This window comes from Erithacus rubecula (assembly GCF_903797595.1).
Source record: "Erithacus rubecula genome assembly, chromosome: 13".
Taxonomy (NCBI): Eukaryota; Metazoa; Chordata; class Aves; order Passeriformes; family Muscicapidae; genus Erithacus; species Erithacus rubecula.
Window position 1 is genome coordinate 5,773,378 of NC_136665.1, and position 20,994 is coordinate 5,794,371.

General features: G+C 37.6%; 1 protein-coding gene across 1 annotated transcript; it reads right to left on the minus strand.

The window, feature by feature from the left end:
- Nucleotides 1–849: 849 nt before the first annotated feature.
- LOC306807540 (inter-alpha-trypsin inhibitor heavy chain H3-like) lies at nt 850–20,920 on the minus strand. Its single transcript, XM_079317194.1, has 22 exons — nt 20,794–20,920; nt 16,862–16,885; nt 15,577–15,743; nt 14,459–14,563; nt 13,872–14,034; nt 13,094–13,204; nt 12,501–12,626; nt 11,961–12,077; nt 11,006–11,174; nt 10,536–10,661; nt 10,107–10,288; nt 8,903–9,088; nt 8,457–8,596; nt 7,882–8,056; nt 5,929–5,932; nt 5,324–5,401; nt 4,398–4,448; nt 3,912–4,025; nt 3,156–3,360; nt 1,984–2,156; nt 1,393–1,504; nt 850–1,293 (listed from the first exon to the last, which is right to left on the minus strand). Exons 1-22 carry the CDS (start codon nt 20,881–20,883, stop codon nt 1,164–1,166), a joined length of 2,748 nt encoding a protein of 915 aa, XP_079173320.1. The 5' UTR covers nt 20,884–20,920; the 3' UTR covers nt 850–1,163.
- Between the last annotated feature and the right edge of the window lie 74 nt (nt 20,921–20,994).

Genomic DNA, 20,994 nt, shown 5'->3' on the forward strand with positions numbered 1-20,994 from the left:
CTCTCACCTTTTTTTTTTTCTTCTGCAAAGCTGCTGCTTTCAGTGAAGGATTTTGCTCTCCAAAAAGGCCTGTATCTCCCATAAATTTAACAGTAAGCATAGCTTTCCTCAAATTTTTTTCCTCTTTGATTTTTCTGTTGCATTTTTGTTCTTTCAGTTTAATCTATCATACTTTCTATCATCTGTTTCTCCCATCACACTCCTCTTTTCTCTGTGTTCTGCATTCTAGTTTTCCACACAATGACTTTCTTTGTCCTACTACTGTTGGGGAATTTTCTGCTTTGCCATGTGAGACCCTAACTGCCTTTTTTTTTTTTTGACTGATTTAAATAAAATAAATCTTGAAGTAAATAAGAAATATAAGGGGAGAGAACATGTTTTTGGTTGGTTGGATTTTTTGCTTTAGAAGTAAGAGTTTACAATTTCTTGCAGTAAAAAATGAATATATAAATAAATGGGGCACTTGCCCTGAATGTGATCATAAGCCCTTTTATGGGAACAGAAGGAAGGGTCTTTCCCAAGAAGATACAGTCCATTACTCAAATGTGAGTGCTGCTTGCACTTGGTGTTTCATTAATTTACACAGATTCAAACATTCAAAAGTTAAGTTCAAATTAAAATGCTAAAATCCAGAAGTCCTGCATGCCAGCAGTCACCTCTTGTGCTGGCAGCTGCCCTCAGCACTGCACAGCCAAAAGATCAGGTGCTCCAAGTACCAAGGGATTATCCCAAAATCTGGACTGGGCTATCAGGTGTCCTCTTGTGCTCAATTTCAAAATGCATCTGGCACCCTGGGCTTTGTGAAGCAGGCATGAGAACATTGAGCTGTTGGAATAACAGACCCAGGCATTGAGTACTGATACTTTTATTTAATCACTCCTGACACTCATTTATTGATTAAAAATTGGGTGGAGGGTTTCTGTTATGTTTTACAAAGTAGCATCTAAAGTCAGAATTTAAAACTAATAAGGAGGACACTTCAGAGGATGAGGATCTTGCACTTCAGATTGGATCAAATACACAGTAAAACTCTCTATGAGAATCCATCATACCTGGTCCTTGCTAAATGCTATGCCTATATGCTTTGAATAGTTCTTATATGTTGAAAATACTGTTCTTTCAGAGAAATAACTGCCTGTGCTTTTGGAGGAAGTTGTAGTTACTTAAAAGAGACTGGAAACAATATAATCTGTGTGAACACCATCTATCAGCCCAGCTCCATTGTCATGGACAAACCAGCAAGGAATATCAACCCCGTGTTTAGGATCTCTCCTGTAATCCTTCTGCCAGCCCCTGAAAGAGAAAACACAGCCATGGGATTCCTGAGGTAGGAACTGCATCTGGACAAGGAATCTTGCCTAAGTCTTTGCTAAGGACTTCATTATTTTGTACCTTGTTACTGTCAATTCATTGTTTTTAACAATCATTGTGGCATCTGGTTTCTTGGGATCAGACCCAGGATGAATTTCAAGTATGGTGAAGTCAATGGGCCGGAAAAACTGCCCTAAAAAGAGAAGCCAAAATTACCATCTCAGCCATTAAAACAGAAGCAAACCAAACAGAAATCCCAAAATTTCTATACTCCTGTGCTGGTTTCCATGTCCCTTCAGGGTTTTTATTGGATAAGCAAGCACCAAGTTTCAGGTAAGGCTGAACATACGCCTATGGTATAATTGGTATTATTTTCTGTTGATAGCCCAGAATTGTACCCACACCACCTGGATGCAAGTTCCAGCTTCTGAGAACACAGAACAAATATAGTCTTTTCTAGAAATCCTTCAAAATATCCTCACTTGGTGTCTTGTTGATTCTGTTGAATTTATCACATGTTTTCCAAGTCTTCAGCTTTTTAAAAAATCAAATAATGCATGTATTGATCTCTGAAATTTCTGGGTGTGATTTTTCTCAAGTACAATACTCTGTCTATAAATTATGTAGTCTCATAAGGAAAGACCAGCAGGGAAACACTAAACAAAGTCATACCTAATAATCCATGGGTCTGCTCAGACAGTTCATCACTTTTCAATGTATACAGTCCTAGGAAATCTTGGTGGAGAGGATGTTTCTTCCATACTTGGTGCAGAACAACAACAAATGAGACACCACTACCCATTGAGAGCACCAGATTTTTTTTTCTGTTAATTATCAAAGTTACACTGAGGAAAAAAGAAAAACATGACTTAGAACATTGTGTTTACCTGAGTTAACAGCAACAGAAACTTCAGGAGAGAAGTTTTGCTGCCTGGTTTAGTCCATGGAGTCTCTCTGTGTGTTCAGACAGTCACAAAATCATATTAAATGACACTGGAAAAGGCTACCTGGCCTTTAAACTTTTCACTAAGATGTTTTTTAGCAAAACCTGTCCTTTACCAGTGTACTTAGTCACAGATATGTTGGTGATATGTAGATACAGCACCTCATGCTCAATGATACAAATTCTATTGACAAAACCATCATTTCTTTGCCTGAATGCTACATGACACTTTTTTCCTTTACTTTTTCAGAGAAGTCAACTCCCAAACTGCCTATTTTAGTGCTAGGATAGAGAAGATTTGCTTCTGATTGTGTCAGTGATATCATCCATGTGTTTGGAAATCATGTCTATGAATGACAGTTTGCTTTTTTTGCTGCACAGCCAGGCCTTGAGATGGAACTTTATTCTACACAGTGAAATATAAAGCAGGAGGAAGAGAAAATGTTGCCTGTTCCTTCTATAAACTTTTGCACAGGTATAAATGACTCTGTAATAGATCCCATGAGGAATATACCTGCTGACAAGAAAAAGTACCAATTCTGTAACTGCCACAACTTCCATTTTTAAATTGAGTTGGTTTTGAACACTACATAATACTATGTCTGAAGTTACCCCTTAAATATTTGCAAGATTCTGCTACATAAAGCATAATACCACAATCTAGTTTTACCTTAGTCATAGCAATAGAAAATCAGGGAAAAGTCTTCATTTACTTATTTCAAGCAGAGGAATTTGTGAATAATTCAGCAGTTACACAACAAAGTAGAGAGTGGAATCCAGCAGGGCTTGAATCAATTGCTTTTGTAGATTCACACAGAAATCTTAGAAGTGTATTATTGCCCAACATTTAATAAGAGTAGAAAGTCATACAAGAGCCTGATACCCTTTCAGTAAGTCTTACCCTGCTTGGTTCAAGGTGACTGAGTCCAGCCAGGTGAAACCTGTTTTTTCATCACCATTCTCAATTGTGATTGTCTCAGGAGTTACTGTCAGCTTTACATCCAGGTGCTTATTTGCAATACCAATTTTTCCAAAATATGAGTTTTGGATCTTTGCATCACTATTTGCTCTCTTATCACCAATAAGTTCTCCATTGACTGTGATGCCTAATATAGAAATGAAACAAATATAGTTTTATAGACAGGATCTGATCAAGTGATGTCAAGGAGTGTCTTGAAAATTTAGCAACAACTTGAGAAATTAAACATGAGTTGAAAAATAGATCAGAATTACTTGTTCATGTACCAAAGCAAAATCAATTCTGGGGGTTGTTCTGTGAATTTCCACAAAGCCAGCAATAATTTTGTTGAGAAAAGTTCCGTTTTTCCCAAAAGCACAGAGAGTCTTTGAGTGACATCAGTCTCTCTTTACCAGATATTCCACAAACTGGTGGCCTAAAGATTATTTTATTGCTTCTACTACAACTCACTAAGATAAATTACTACTCTCAACACTCACAGTGGTTTTTAAAGTGAGTTGAAAAGTTCATTTTGGTACAAGAAGTGAAAACAGTCATGGTAATGATACACTATCATACCAACAGGACCTCCTGCTAACTTTGCTGGGAAAAAAAGCTTAGGCATTATAAAGAGAGAAATAGCCTTTAAACACATTTTTGGAAGTATTCTGTATTTAAAAAGAAAAGTTACAAACTCACCTGTAACTGGGTCATTTATTAAATTTAAGATCATGCCCGGGTTTTCATTGATATTGAAACAAATGGCATCTTTTTTTTGTGGCACTGATATAATGAAGTGTGGATCTCCATCAACTGTAAGGCAAATCACTGGTGTCTGTATAGTGATACACAGGGTCAAAGCTCCACATGAGCATTTAATATTGCTTAATATCTAAATTTAATAACTAAATAGAAATCATTTAATAGAAAACAAACAGTTATCAACACAATACCTACTGATGGGAAGGAGGACTGAGAAAATGACCACATTTCAATTTCAATTATTTGATCTTTAGAAGACACTGAGAGAGGTTTAACAAGTAATTTAAAATACTCGCCCCTTAAAAATCAAAAAATGGCTGCTTTTATGGAAGGGAATTATTGAAAATATTCCCAAGAATTGTGTAATTTAATCTTAAATACCCTCTTCTGTTCTCTTAGACAGACACTACTCCAAATACTCACCACTAGTATGCCATATGGGTGGTGATGCATATGTGTGATATACTGGTGAAGCTGCAGAAGGACAGAAAGTTGTTAGAAAAATTCACACCAAAATGGAAAATTGCATGTGTCAGGGATTTAATATGCTTGGTAAATCAGTAATTGCATCCTAGTTTTTAGAACATGTAATCTATGGAATGACAATTTGTGTGCTGCTTTTGAATCAAAAACAAAGCTTCAGCATAGAGACTGATTTCACTTGTGGTTTAAATTGCTCTGAGGATTTCCATAAAGCTCAAGCAATCTATCTGTGGGACACAAATATTTCAGACTTGAGGATTAAGCTATCAGCAAGGAAATGCAACATCATCCATTGAAAACTTCTGCCTTTTTGACATTTGGGGTTTTTTGTTGTTTTGTTTTGTTTTGTTTTCCCTCCAGAATGAATATAAGTCCTTTCAGTGAAGACTTGAAAAAACTAGACAGAGACAGAGATTGGCACTAATCTCCAGAGCAAAAACATAAATCTAACTCTCCCATTTTCAGGATTGCCCAGCCAGCAATTTGATGGGTCAGTTGCTGTCTCTTGAAAAAAAACAGATGCTTTTGCTCAAGTGACTGTTAATTTAGCCAGAGATGCTGACATCACAGTCCCTTGCTTTATGTAATTCCAAAGGAAATGCAAAGTGAAGCCCATCCTCTGTTCTTGGGAAACAGCTTTCAGGGAAAAAAGTTGGTTTGATGAACAGGCATTTACTCCTTATAAACTATTTAGCTGAAACTTTGTCACCTCATACTGTTCAACCTATAAGTGTGTTTTTAGCAGTGAGCAGAATTTGGTAGTATTTGTTAAAGTGCAGTTGTACTGGCAGAAAAGACATCTCTGCCTCTGGCAATTTCAGTTGACAGATCCTGCTCGGTTAAGAAAAGTAAATTAAATGACTTACCCTGCAAAGGACCCGTGAACATTCCTGCTTGAATGAAACGAAATGTTATTTTAGAGGCTACAAAGAACAAAACCCAATCTCACCCACTTAATTCCTTTCTCCTTCCAAAACCAACCCAAAAATCTCGTAATTATGTGTAAATTTCTAAATATTAGAAAGGAAAAACTTAGTAAAAACAGTTTAGCACTTCTACAAAGCAACAATTTTGAAGGGGCTGAAAGCACACCCTGCTCTCCAGTACAAATGTTATTCTCCAAGAGCAGGGGCTTGCTCTCCCTGGGACTGGGACATCCTGCTGTTCTCTGATCCCTCTGTGCCACCTTGTTCTAAACTCTGCTTCCAGGAAGGAAGAATTGCCCACCTGGTTCCACATTTTTCTACTCTTCTGCTCTTTTTACATCTGAAATCCTTTCAGGGTGTCTGAAGACAGGGCTCTGTGATTTAGGAGTGGCAAGCATGGCATGAATGAAGATGTCTTTGTATGGGATTGCTACACATGGGTACTTGCAAGTCCCTCACTTGTACTGGGCCTGAATTCTGTGCTGGTGGGATGCTGCAATCATCAGAGACAGGAACTGAACTGGAAGCACTATTTACAAACTTACCCATCTGAAAAGTTGTATATCTATTTATAACACAATCTCGACTAATTCCCCATGAACTTTATGAAAATATTGCATCCTAGATCAGATAAGTAATGTAGAAAATCCATCCCTATTAAAAATATTAAGCAAATTTAATAAGAAATGTACATACCTTCAGCTGTTACCATGGGCAGGTAAGAAGTAAAAGAAAGAAAAAGAGAAAAACAGTTTCAGTTCTACAATTAAACAGGAAGGATTCTGACCCTAAGAAAACATTGCAAAAAAATAAAAACTGTTTGAAATTGCAACCAGCTATCTTCAGTATTTTGTAATGCCATTTCTTCCCAGTAATACAACTCAGTATTTGTAGATAAAACAGAAATATACTGAAAGTAAAAAGCTGTTATGTGGGGCAGCAGAAGTGCAATTTATTATGTATGGAACAAGAGTTTTATTTGGAATTGTTTTATTGTTGTGCCATATCTATACTGTAAAATGTTCCTTACTGGTTTTACTATTTTGTGCTTTTCCAGGCATTTGGATGATTCTATTAATATTGACTGAATGATTAATTGGATTGATGGATGGATTGGGTTGATTTGTGAATTGAGACTTCAGGCTGAGTAAAATTGTTTTATTTTCTTTCACAGGGGCAGTGCTTTGAGTATTTTCTCCTATTACTGTCCTACACTATCAATATACAGAGAAGATTTCCTTGGAAAACGTTCAGAAAATAATCTTTGTGCTGCAAATACCTGGAAAGGGAAAACAAAGAACTGAAGATGACTGAGTGAATGACACTTCTGTCAGATGTTTGGGGGTTTCTATCTTATGGAGGCCAGCTAAAACTTTAAAATCACTATGCTGTGTAGTGACTTGAATGTTAAATTAATCATAAGGGGGTTTTATGGCAGTATTCCATTATGAGAGTCATGAAAAATAATGCAAAAATTTATCAGCAGAATGCCTGAAGAATGATTCAGAGTTGAAGGGCACTTAGCAATTCACTGGTTTCAGAACTTACTGCAGCTGAAAAAAACCTCACAATCTCCAGTATCTGTTATGCTAAAATGCCTTAAGTTCCTATGCCAAAATCAGGAGATTAGAAAGCTGGTTGTTTTTTTTTTATCTAGAAGGCAGCAGAGATCCCACACAGAGCCTCCAAGGAACTTTCAGGGGCTCTAAACAAAAGTTGGGGGAAAAATGAAGGATGGTGATAGAAGAGACTGGAAAGCCTCTGTCAGACCTGTGGGATGAGGGTTGCTCAAACAATAAGTGGAAATGAATTGGGGAGTACACTGGGGGGTACACTGACCAGAGAGCACTGCCTTGCCTGGCCAAAGAGCAAAGAGGAGCAGAATATTTGTTACACAGGGGTTAGAGAGGCTGAACTGCAGGAAAGAAGAGTGTTTCACTGAGCAAGGAGTCCATAGATGGCTAAAGTATCAGAGGAGTTAAAAACAAATTATATGCTTTCAATATAATTGCTTTTCTTTCTGATATATATATATATATAAAAAACTGTTGTCTTTTACATATGTAATCTCAATCTTTTTACAATCTTGCCTGAGGAAGAGCTCATGCAAATTGTCCCTGTTCATGTAGAAAGAGGTTACTACATCTACCCCTAGGCTGAAGTATGTAGAAAAATAAAGGAGAAAGTAATGGTAAACCATCTGAATATGTAGCTGGATTATTAGATTAGAAATGCTGCTTGGTTTTCAGGGTCTTTTTCTGTAATAGTTTTTCTATTTAGTTTAAAATACATTTATTTTAAATTTGTAGTACTCTGCCCATATGATTTAGCAATGAAAGATGGAAATGAGCTTTACAATGAGAAGTAATTTTGCAAAAACCACACATGTGCCAGGCTTGGAAAGTAGATATTTTGGATTCATATTTAAAATTGTGCCCACATGAAAGCCCTTCTTCATGGGAACATCAAAGGAACTGTTGGCATCTCAAATTTAGTACAATTGTGAAGATGTCTATACCTTCAGTGGGTTTATCAGCAATCCCTTCTTCATTGTCATCTTCTTCTGGTTTTGTTACCACCATGGATGTCAGTGGTGTTACAAACTTGTACAGTAGTGAGAGAGCCCGGGCTTGAGCTGTAAGGTTTTCCTTTTCTTCTCCTGTAGCTATAATGCTGAATACAGGAAGAGACTCCCAGCATCAGTGATTGCTGAATCACTCACCACACTTCAGATTAAATATTTTAAAGTAAAGTCTTTTCTCTGCAGGTAATTTATCAATAAGATACATTTGTCACAGTCTAAAAGCACTTCTGATTCTCCTGGCTGTCCAAGAGAAAGGCAAAGCTGAACTTTATACTTGCAATTATTTAAAATTGTTTCATTTGCAACCTGAAACATACTGGAATACTGAGACTAGGGAGGAGAATAGGTTGGTGGATTTCCCTCACTGATTTTTATGCTTTCCCATTGGCACCTCAGTGGGATGTGAATGTCAGCTTCACATCCTAGAAACTGCAGGAGTTGAAGGGTATAAGGGGTTCAGAGCTAAGGGATTATTCCAGGTATAATTACCGTTTTTCCAAGAGTTGTTCAATGGTAAGATAAGCCCAGAGCCTTTCAATGTACTCTCCAAAGATGTATTGCTGTTCTTGGAAAGCCTGAGCTGTTTGCTCAGCATCTTGCTGTGTAGTGTACAATAGGGCATTGTCAGCCTGTTGGGAGTAAGATTATTCTCTGTATCACCAGTAGTCAGGGACTGACAGAACTCCCCAAAAACAAAGACTTTCCCACTTGAAAATTGTATGAAATTGAAAACCAGTCTGGTTCTATACCGGAAAATTGCCAGTGTTGTATGAGGAATTTTTTCCCATTATTTCAGGGAATTTTAGAAGTGTACACTCCAGAACATAACCTGGTTTTTCACACTCACATGGCTTTTTTTTTTCATCACAATGGAGGTAAAAGAAGCATTCAGAGATTTTGTGCAGCTTAGATAAGTCAAAGAAATCCATACTTACACCTTCACCTCTTACATCTACGGACAAATGGTTTTGGTTGCTGTCAACAAAGCGCCCGGCCACCACAATCTCAGACCCATCATAGAAGTGCTTAAAGCTGTTAGTAGTTAGGTCTGATATTTCATTTTCTGGGTAGTTTAACTCCACATCTATGAGCATGGGATTTGACACCTCATCATAAAACCCCTGTAGAATTGAAAAGAAAAAAAAAAGAAAACATTTAACTATCACTGTTTCTTTAATTAATGAGTAGGTCTATAACCTATCTAGAGCAGGATCTATAATCCTGCTATTTCAGCAATGAAAAGTAAAAATTATTTTATAAGAAATATTAAGATATTTAGTTAAGTCTCAGATTGCAAGATCTACAAATCTAAAAATAATGGAAATGAGAAAGGACATAGAAACTCTTCAGTCTTGCTAAGAGAGAGGAAAAATATTTGAGAACAATGTGTTGTGGATCATGAGTTCCATCAATATAAATCAAGAGGGATAACAAGCCTCTCATTATTTGATAGAGATAATTTTCTACACCTCTTCTCTGCAGAGAACATAAACAAAGGAGATGACATGATTATGACAACATAATCAAAGGAGACTGGGTATTTGATTTTAGCAGAGCTTGCAATGAAATCTGAATATCTAATTCTTTGGTGAATTCTTTGAATGGCTGCTATTGGAATGTGAGAAGTAAAAAAAGACAACCCTGTGTGGCCTGTACATGTTTCCATGTCTTATACAACTCTAAAATGCCTCTGGAGTATGGTAAGATACACCTGTTTGCAGTAGGTTTCTAAAGAATATCTAGAGCTTTATGATGTTACCTTTCTTGCCCCTAGACATCACATTAACCACATGATCTGTGAGGTGCAGGAGATACAATGACTGCAGCAATTCCACCAGTGTCCAGAACTGTGACTTGTGTCACCCTATGACAAGTTTTAAATTCCCTGCCATAGCCCATTGTATTTCCCTTTTACTGTACTTGTACTTCCTGCTTATATAAGGGAAGAGGAAAATTAAATGCAACTAAAGGTCCCTTCTAACTCAAATTATTCTATGATTTCAACACTCTGGTCACAGCAGGCTCTGGAGTATCTCAATATCAGATTACACACTGGGATTTTGATTATTTGAAATAAGAACATGAGTAGTTATCTGTCCTAATGTATCTCTGATCTCATGTACATGGTAATTACTGCACCTGAAGCTGCAAAGCTGCATCAGAGTCAGGATAAATCCTACGGGCCAATCCTTTGTTGTCCAGTGCCATCCTCTCCAAGAAACCGTAGTCAACACCACTGCCAAAACCAAGATTGTATAAGATGTATCTGCCATCAATGGCCTTCTTCACTGCTTTCTCAATCTCATGAGTATTTGATACACCTGCATCAAACCAGGAAATATTTGAGTTCTTTTCAAAATAGATTAAATGATCACAAAATCAAATGTGACTTGGTACGTTCAGATTTCTTAGGAGACATTACCAAAAGCTGGATTTGGTACTATGGTGCTGGTATAGTAGCATTCAAATCATGAAAATATCCAGAAGTCAAAGCTGAAAACCAGTTTTAACTAGAATTTTTTGTTAGCTAATGAACTCTCTTTATTATTCCATCCAACACAAACTTACCTACATTTGGTTGGCCATCTGTTAACATGATAATTATAGAAGCACTTCTCTTGGGCACAAGGTTTTGTTCATGAGCAGCATTCAGGATATCAATTCCTCTCATCAAACCACCGTGTAAATTTGTCACTGTGAAGTAAACATAGAAATGTGGGTTCAGCAAAGGCTGCCAATATAAAAGTTCATTTTTCTCTGGGATCTAAAGAGATTTCATTCCAGTAAGAAAGTGAAAGATTTGATTTACAAGCGGGGGGATGTCTAGATAGAAAAGTACCCGGACTCTGGAAACCTAAAGAGAAATGGATATGTTCCAAGTAAAACTGAACTTCAGGAGTGTCTCATCAGCAATCTGAAACCCCAACAAACTGTAGCACTGTGTTCACATAATCAATCAATAAATTAACTTACACACATAATCAATCAATAAATTAACTTCCACAGTGACCTATTGGTAAGGCCAGTCAAGTACTTACGGCCTTGAGCAGAAATGTGGTGAACAAACTTCCTTGCTTCATCCAAATTCTCAGGAGTGGCCTTAATTAATGTTTCTTTCCAGGTAGATATTTCACTATCAAATAATATGAAATTGAAGAAGTCGTCTTCTTTAATGTCATCTAGGATTTTTAGCAGTGCTTCTTTTGTCTATAAGACAAGGAGGTTTAGATACACGATTCAACATTCATCAGAATACCTCCTTACAGATTTACCATCATTAGTCTCTCAGCATTGGGCTATTTTTTACTCCTGCACAGTATATATTGCAAAAATTCTGAGCTTGTTCTGTTCTTGCCAGTCCCTGTGTCAATTTCAGAGTAACTCTAGGGAAGTCAGCTGCAATAATATCTGGTAAATCTTTTCAGCTGAGATGAAAATCAGGTTTCCTGTCATGGTTGGTTGCTTACACTGAGATAAGTTGGCATGGCAAATGGGTAGCTACAGGTTAGTGGAGAAGCTCATAAACAAGCATGCCTGGATATTTTGATGCAGCACCAAAACCTGAAAATTTTGAACATTAGCTCAGTCATAGCTCTGAAAAGAGATGCTGCTTCCCAGATACAGAATGAGCAGAGAAAGTGAACATGATCTGTGTACACAACTTACTTTGGAGCTGACAAGTACACATGAGAGCACTCTCTGGAAATGTTGATATTTAGAGTTTTGAACTAATGACATTTATGAGTAAATATAGGCTAAATGTATAGATTTTTGTTCTACAGTAACACTGCAAACTAGTACATGTAGCAGTGGACATTAGAGATGTCACACCATCGAGCCACTCTGTACAACTTGAGCAGCACATGTGCACTGTAAGGCATTGTGTCCCTTCCAGCACCATCTCCCTCCCAGAACTTTGTTCCAGCTCTTTCATGGGAACTTTATTTTGTTCCAGCTCTTTCATGGGAACTTTATACTCATGTAATAACTCACTTGTTCAATTTCTCTTCCATACATTGAGCCACTAGTATCCAATACAAAAATAATATTCTTGGACAACTTCGGAAGATTTGTTGGTGCAAAGAAGTGCACAAAGTAGCCATTGACAATCTGAAAAAGAAAATGTTAAAAAAGACACATACCACCACCAAAAAGTTGGTATATTATAGAGGTAAAACAGATAAAGGAGATATTACTTTCAGGTAATGTCTAGCCTCTGAGTGGCCTAAAATGTTTTAATGGCCCTGACCAGTCTCACCTCTGTCTGTGGGCCCAAGAGTGTCATTTAAGTGCAAGACTGGGCTTTCAGTCCCTGCCTGAGCTACAGTGTCAGAACATCTGTCTCCAGCTGTCTCTCAGCTGTACCTGCTCCTATCCATGGACTCCACTGTTTTTGATCCCACCCTGATGACCAACTCCTGCTCACACTCAGCTGCCTGTCCCTCAGGAAACAGCTGGCCCTTGCTGCTCCCTGACCTTTAGTGTGCAAGTTAAACTGTTAAACAGTTCCGAATTTCAAACTGTTAGACTCACCTGCAAATTATCTGGAGTTGTTCTCTTCACATCATATCTTACAGTAAAATCCCCATCCAAGAGAGACTGTGAGCAATTTGCACACGTTCGCTGCTGATCGAGGGTTGGCTTGAAAGAGATATGCCCCTGAAAAGAAAAGCTTTCCTTAGATCTGAACTTTAATAGCTGAAAAACTTCTACAGAACACACCTGCATTTTTTTTAAAGCCAGTATATTTATTTTCACAGACGTAAGAATAACCTATTTTATCGGGTTAGCTACTAGATTGTATGTATCCATATGTATTCAGAAATTTATTGGTGGCAACTGACAGATGAAGGCTGCTATCCAGGGCTTTCTCCATATGCTTACTTCTCCATCTGCCTTGGATCAGCTCTTCAGTCTGAATGACACCTTTGATAAAGCTGTTGTATGTTTTAGGAATTCTACCACCCCCATACAAGGGAGAACTACTTGTTAGTAATTCTGTTTTTCTGTAAGAGATAATATTACTGGTATTCAGGTTTCCTCTTGTTGCCATTGCTAGCACTGAAATTATTAATTTAGAATTATAACCGTAATAAGTGAATCATGGAATGTAGTAATCAATGTACCTTCTTTCCTGAAAAAGTTTTTTTAATGGTATTTTGCAGCTCATTGGTGATGAATGTTCCTTCTGCTTCCAGCTCAGCAATACCCTGGGGCTCAAAGATATCTACTTCAATCTGAAATATTAATAGAAAATGTACTGTCATTGATTAAACCACGATACATCAACTCAGCCATTTACAGGAGGATAAGCAACTAAGATGTAAAAGAGGGATTTTCATAAAAAAAAAAAGAAATTGACTTTTGTAATTTGTAATGGCAGTCCAAATCTACAATTGTATGGACACATCTTTAGCCAAAGAAGCCTTTTCAAACACAGAAGTCAAAAACAAGGCTAGAAATAAGTAACCTTTAATAGAAATATGACTTGTTGAAAAGCTAAATAGTGGTATCTTATCAAGGCAGATAGGCACAAAAAGCTGCAGTATTCCAGAATGTGACATGCGCATCACTGTGAATGAAAGATGGCATTTCACAGTGGTATGAGAAAGCTGAAGTTTATACTATAAAGGGATATATAATTACTCCAAGGCATTGTAATAGCTTTTTCAGGTTTTCATACAAGATTTCTTTGTAGATGAGTAAATTTGTCAGGTTTATAAGCAAAAACCTGCATTAAAGTATGCTGGTGAGTGCTCCCCATGGGATTAATGAGAAATGTTATCCTGGCCTTTAGCTCACCTGTGACCTAATAGGAATGACCATGATACTCTACTTTCAACAGATATGCAGAATTCCACCATCTCTTAAATTACAGTCAAATTTCATCAGTTTGCCATTTACCTCAAAATCTTTGACAAGCTGTTTTGGTTTTACTTTGATAAACATTTCATATTTTCCAAACTGTCGCTTCAGCAGTTCCTCGTATGTGAGTTCAAAAGTGACTTTACTGGCTGCTTTAATGTTGACTGAAACAGTGAATTTTTCTGTTTTTCTTCCTGAAGCTCTGTATTTAAGTAGATAGGAAAAAGACCTTTATCCTCTTTCACAATATTTATTGTTGGGGTTGTATGATTTTTGAAAAGAAGTAAAACAAATATGGGAATTTTGTTCTATTGCTAAAAATCATTAACCAATTCTCAAAATCATACTCAATCTATAGAATTATTCAAGTTTCCCAGTGAAATTAATCCCAGGAATAGGTCACACAAAGTCAGTGAAAGTTGCAGGAATAGCATGTACATAGTTGCAGACAGTGCCTGTGCAGTCAGAGGCTGTATTTCCTTTTTATGACTTGTGCTACCATAACTATAACTTTATGATTGTCCTTTGGTCCCATACTGTCAGCAAAGTGCCAGAACACAGCATTTCCAATCTCACAGTCTGCTATGGAGTGATGGTGTGGAAGCCACACAAAACATGATCCTTACTTGACAAGACCAGCAGTCTGTCCTCTTGAAACAGCCTTCTCATATTGCTTTTTCGCAGCTTCTTTTTCCTTTATAGTTCCAGGATAGGTGACACCATCAATTGTCCTGCAGATGAAGAAGTCCTAGTTCAGCTGAAGGATACTACATGAATTCTCCCTTTATTGATTTATTTGCTAATAACCACTTTCAGAGCCCTGCTATTGCCAAGCTTTTGGCCCATTCACTGAAGCCAGGCTCCTCAGAGAATTTAGCTGCAATGAAGAGCTCTGTGCTCAGTATCATAAAAGAATCTAAACCAATTTTTACTTTGAATTAGATCAAAACTGGGCTACAGCAATACAACTTACATGTGCCATATTCCTACACTTCAGCAACTTAACCATCTCATCTCATCTCAACTCATCTCATTGCAAACCAACTCCCTGGATGTGAGTCACCTGTCCAGATGTCATCATTTACAGAGAAGCATTTCATCCTTGAACTCCTTAGAGGACTAAGCAGCCATTTCTCATCCCCTCATTCTATCACAGAAGTTCTAAAATGCATCATGAGTGGTTGTGCCCTAAAGCTACTGCTTTTCTTCACTGGAGATAAAGCAGGCACAGCATTATTAGCAGGGATGGATGTGCTTAACTAATCAAACCCCATAGAGGTGGAGAACTGCACATTTTGCAACTAAAGGTACAAATGTAAGGGAATAATTCTACTTTCTGCCTTTCATTCAAATATGATTTTTAAATGAAGAGATAAATTAAACTATAATGCCATCAGCAAAATTAAGTAATGGAACTTTTTCTGACAATACCAGGGGAAGTAAGAGTATTTCTGAAAAGGTGGATGAATCTGTAGGAAAGGTCCCCCATTCCCTAAGTTTCCCTTCTATTCATGATGATGAATAGAAATAATTGAAAATTAGTCATCTTTTCTACAGATGTACCAATGTTTGCCTTTCTCCACATAACTTACATGTTAAGTTAATAGTACCAGGAAATTACCCAGGAGGCATTTAGAAATCTATTCAAATAGCAAAGTAAAAATGAACATTTGGATTCAGTTTCTCCCAGTTGAATTAGCACAGACTTTTAGTCTTCTTTAATAATATTGTAAAGATTACACACATGCTGAAGTTGGTAATGAAGGCTGTCTTAGGGAGTTCAACATCAAAGAAGACTTCTTTGGACACATTTCCTCGATTGACAGCTCGACTGGTGATGACATTGTGTGCAAACCTGGAAGTTACTTTACTATCAATTTTCATGCTATAGATTTCTATCCCATTGACAACCTGCAGATGAGAAAAGAAAAAACCACAAAAAGAGCACCACCTGTTACACTCCTGTGTGTGTTAATCAGTTTTGATCATATTTTTAAAAAGAAATCACAGCAGGACATTGATCACTCCAAAGCAAAAAGAAAGACCTAATATCTGAGACTGGAGCTCAGATATGTTTCCTTGGATATTTATTTCACTGACATGATGGTGCTATTCCACAAGTTATAACTACAGACTTTAACAAAATAGTACCACTACAGCAAAAATATTGCCATTATAAAAATAGGGTTTTTTCTCTACTGAGAGAGTGAATTTTTATGGTTATTCAAAGAGCACAACTGTTTACTGCTGCCTCACTGTATTAGCGACTGTAGTTATCATAGGAGTGGATCACTCCTAGAGCAGGGATGTAAGTAATCCTCTTGTTTAAAAATAGACCAAATGCCTTTAAATTCCATTTTATGTTATTCTCAGTTTCCTCCCAGCTGGAGATCAGTCTTGTTTAAACAAGGAAATGGACAAGGCAATACTTTTCTTTGAATTTCATGTATAAGGTTTCTGGACACTAAGTGAAAGCATGGGTAATAACAGATGCTCCCATTAGGAACTCCACAAGGTCTGCTTCTTGCAGCAAAACCAGAACTTGAAAGAACCTTGGAGTTTTTATGGTGAGACTGATCTCTGCTGATTGATTAAGAAGGTCCCCAAACAATCAAAGCATTTAAACATTGCTGAAGTGGAATCTAGGTGCCAAGTGGAATCAGCCCCAGAGATGAGATCTCTGGCCTTCCTTAGCAATAAATGCAACATTAAAGTAAAAACAAAACCAACATAGAATGAAATCTATTAGAGATACAGAGATGACTTCAAAACAACTTAGGTATTTATTCAAATACAAAGACATTAAAAATCATTTGTTCATTCTCTTTCCTTGTCCAGGGGCTTCCATCAGAGCTTGGAAAGTTAGTCCTACTGCCTGAAACAGGCAGCTCTGGGCTGTTTCCATTGTAACACACTCAGAAATATCCATTTGCTCAGACTGGACTTACAGAAACATTTTGTGAACACAGTAAGAATATTCTTGTCACTATAAGATCTTGGTTACTTAGACAAAATCAAGCCTTACTCACCAAGTCATTATCAGCATTTCGCTTCTGTAAAGAGAAAAAAGAGGGGGAAAAATCATGACTTAGGTAGGAAAGCTGCATTTAGAAATAAATGTGTTAGCCTCTGTGTAGTTACCACAAGTCAAAAGAAGTCCAGGAGAAGGAAGGCTTGAGAAAGGTCTTCATCAATCAACTGAAGTAAATTTGAGGGAAGAGCAAGAAAGGGATGTGAGGCAGGTTGTAATTATTTTGCTTATGGCATTCTCTGTTTTGGTGAATCTTTTGTTTTTCATTTGATGCTAATGTACCTTAAATACTGTGGTTTTGAAAGGTAAGTTAAACTTTGACTGCTGCTTACTTTATGTTTTGCTCATGTGACAAAAAAAAGTGTCTTCTTCCAGCTGAAAATAAGCATGGACCCTTGAAATATGAGGGAGAACAGAGGAAAATAGGCTTAAATGCTCTGTGCCATTTATAATTCAATGTCATTGAGACTAAAGAATACACTAAAATCTGCCTAATAGGTTTTCCTTGAGTATAGGTTGGCTGTATGGTGACCTCAAGTAAAACCAAACTATCTTGTCCTCATGGCAACATCTTTTTTTTGAGAATTCCTACATCTGGGTCCTGCAGTACATATTTTCTTTGCAAACCTTTTCTCCTTTGGAAGAAATAAAAGGGTTGTAACAAAGCATGAAAACCCAGTTTGCAAATCTTTTTTCCTGCCACAAAAATCCAAACTATCAGGCAGATGCACCCTTTTCAGACTCCTAAATTCTTCCCATTTCAGCCCACCAGCCTCTCATCCTGACATGACCAGGTAGGAAGGTAATTCAGCAGGATTAGAGAGGAGAGGCTGTCCCATGGAGTGGGGGACAAATGGGCAGTTAAAACGTGGGAGGGTTTTTTTCCCTGTATTTGTTCCCAGAGTACATGCAAATATCAAAAGTTGTACCACAATATCTCGTACTCAGTTCTGAAAGAGAGGACAGGCATTAAACAAACTTCCTGAGTTCTGTTAAAATAACAGCTTGTGTAACTCAATTCCCATCAGCTCAGCTGCAAACACCTTATCTCCTCTGGCTCCAAGAGCCTCAGGGGTCACATTTTGTGGAATTGTGCTTACCTGCTCCACCAAATGCAGGGTAAGGACACAACAAATCAGATACACATCTCAAGTACACTTAAGGCTTTTAGTACCTGTCACAGTTGGAAACTGAGACACAAAGGGTTATTTTTTGTTTATTTCAGGGTTCTTTTCAAGACACTATATTAAATCTATGGTAGTGCAAGGTTTGAGGGAGGAGGCTTCTCTTCTGCTGTTAGTCTGGCAAAAAAAGTCTGTCTGCATTTCTTTAGGTTCATCTTTCAAACTGTTACTGCCATCCAGATGATTTCTATGTCCACCTCTCGTTTTTGCAAACATATATGGGTTGTTTTAATGCCTGTATAGATGTGCACCAACTCAAATCTGACCTTTCCAAAACTGGAATTATCTTTTCTGTATCCACACTGGCATTACAGCTTTTCTCCCTATACAAAACACAAACTGAAGTATGCACCCTGGGAAATGAAAAGATGGAACACTCTGAAATGCTTGTTTGTTTGGGACAAACTTTTCCTTACAGTGGAACTACCAAGCAAAATAATAATTTAAAAAAACCAACCAACCAACCTAAAAAAAACCCCACAACCCTATAAAAATGTGTATAGCTAAATTCTGCAATTCTGACTACTGCTTCCAAATTGAAAGATATTGTACCTGCATTTAAGTTACACAGAATTGTATTCTTCTTTATTAAAATTATGGCTTCAACAATAGTTTTGAAGGAGCTCTATTCTGATTCAGTAAATATTTTGAGGGGTACCCTACAATTTCCATTGAAAGTATAGAAAAATCTCTGTGAAAGGCACTATTTACTTTGCACTTGGGCTGATCTTCAATGGAGATATTTAATCCAGCTGGACATCACTCAGCTACCTGCTCTAGCTGACCCTGGTTGGTACAGGGGGAGGGGACTACGTGACTGTCATTTTGTTCTGGGCTTTTTCATTTATAATGATTCACTTGAGTGTAACTTGAGCCATCACTAACATCAAGGTCATTTTGAGCTATGTGGGCAAAAAGCAGTATTGTTCCAATCTAAATGATTATGGAATTCTAGACTTAAATGAGAATTAACATCCTCCACCCTGGGTAATTGTTACTTGATAACATGTTTCTGTATTATTTTCACATATTTCCCAGGTGCACAAGTTATTAGAATTTTATTATTGTGCAGCTGTGCAACAGCAACAAACTCTTCTTTTGTTTAATACTGTTTTGTTGTGGCACTAGGAAAAAATAGAGGTGCAAAACATCTAAGGAAATTGGAGAGGAAAAGAGGAATTCAAACTCCCAAGAAAACAGAGAGGGAAAAGAGGACTTCATTGCTGATTGTACAGCTTGGGAAACTAAACCACAGCATGACTAAAAGACTCAGCAAAGTCCATACAGTTACCTTGAAGTGACCTCTGAGAATCCACTACATTGAACGAGGCATTTGCATATATCCCTAAATGCTACATAGGAAAACAAGGCCTGAAAATTATCTCTGAATCTACAGCAACAGTGAAGATTGAATCACCCCAAGTGATGCTAACTGGGTGCCACAGAGAAGAGCCCGTAATGCAGCTCATAGGAACAAGATGTGCCAGCACACACAGGGAACTCTGATGTGGATTTTTGTTCCATTTTCAGCAGAATTGGGTCTGCCAGTGTCTAGCTGACTGTGGTTCTAAAAGCAGCTTTGACAGCTTAAAGGTCATCAGTCAGCCAAAATTCCAGCCATGCTTCAGCACTGGGCACTGCTTGTTGAAAGGGGCCAATACATGGATTGGCACCGAGACCTTCACCCTACAGAGCAATCTCCTCCATTTCAATCAAATCACATTTGCATAAACAGAACAAAACTGGGAGAATCCACTGACTTTTCCATAGTGCTCTGCATGTATGGATGGAGCACTGCACAGAGCTTTGGCAGTTTTCCATTTAGAAGGGTTTTAGCATTGCAAGACATACAGAGAACCACGAGCACAATGGTAATCAGGAGTGAAATGCTACATTATATCTGGGCTAGATAGTTAGATAATAAGAATCCCTGGCATTTTCAATTTACAGCATTAAATGTCATGTTGACTTTTAAAAGTTAGACACGTTACTATCCTGATTTTCAAAGAAAAAGTCTTGGCAAAGATCATAACCTAATCAACAGCAATCAACAGTAAATTGCTTTGTCCTGTTCTACCCAGTAACTCAGAATGCTCCCTAAAGAGATTTGCCTTCTGATTTGCCTTTTCAGAGTACATAGCCACTGAGAGAGAGGGGAATAATTTATGGAGGTGAGGAGTAGTGGCCAGCTACCTAACCAAAGAAAATTAGGCCAAACATGAGGCAGCACTGCCTTACTCAGAGATCCAGTCAAAACCAGAATGGCCCCTTTGAGAGATGTATCTCATGCTGTGCTAACATGCAAATCTTTTAAGAAAAAAATCCTACCATGTCACTTGGATAACAGATAGTTATCTGATGCCATGTTATATCTCTGTTTTCTACTTCTTAGAGCCATCTTTTCACTTATATTCCTTAACAGGTGCCAAAGTCAGTTCCCTGGCAGCACTGATTGCTTCCCACATTTAAATATTTTACTAAAACATGTCACCATTACGTGGTGATGACAGTGAAAACAGAGGAAAGAAATGTTTTAAAAAGAGAGAGAGAACTTCAGAGCTGATTGAAAACTGAAGCTGATTAGAGATCAGCCAGTTTGAGTTCCAGCTTTTATCCTGTGTCCAGGGGTACCAGAGAACACAGAGCTCCAGCTGCCAGCATAGTGTGAACTCTCTGATAAATGCTGACAAACTGCAAGCTATTAATCTCTGAGGAGTGGGAGCCCCATACATAGTTGATTACTTACCTTGATGTTTCTGACATGTGTTAGCAAAACGTCTGAGGATGCAAAGGCAGGAATCAATAATAAAATACAAAGCAATAGCTTGTTTTCCATTTTGGAAAAATGTGAGGTTCCAATTGGAATGATATGCATAAATATCTAATGCTTTGTTTACCAAGTGTTAATAAATAACCCAATGACAGAGGTGGGATTAAGCATTAAGCA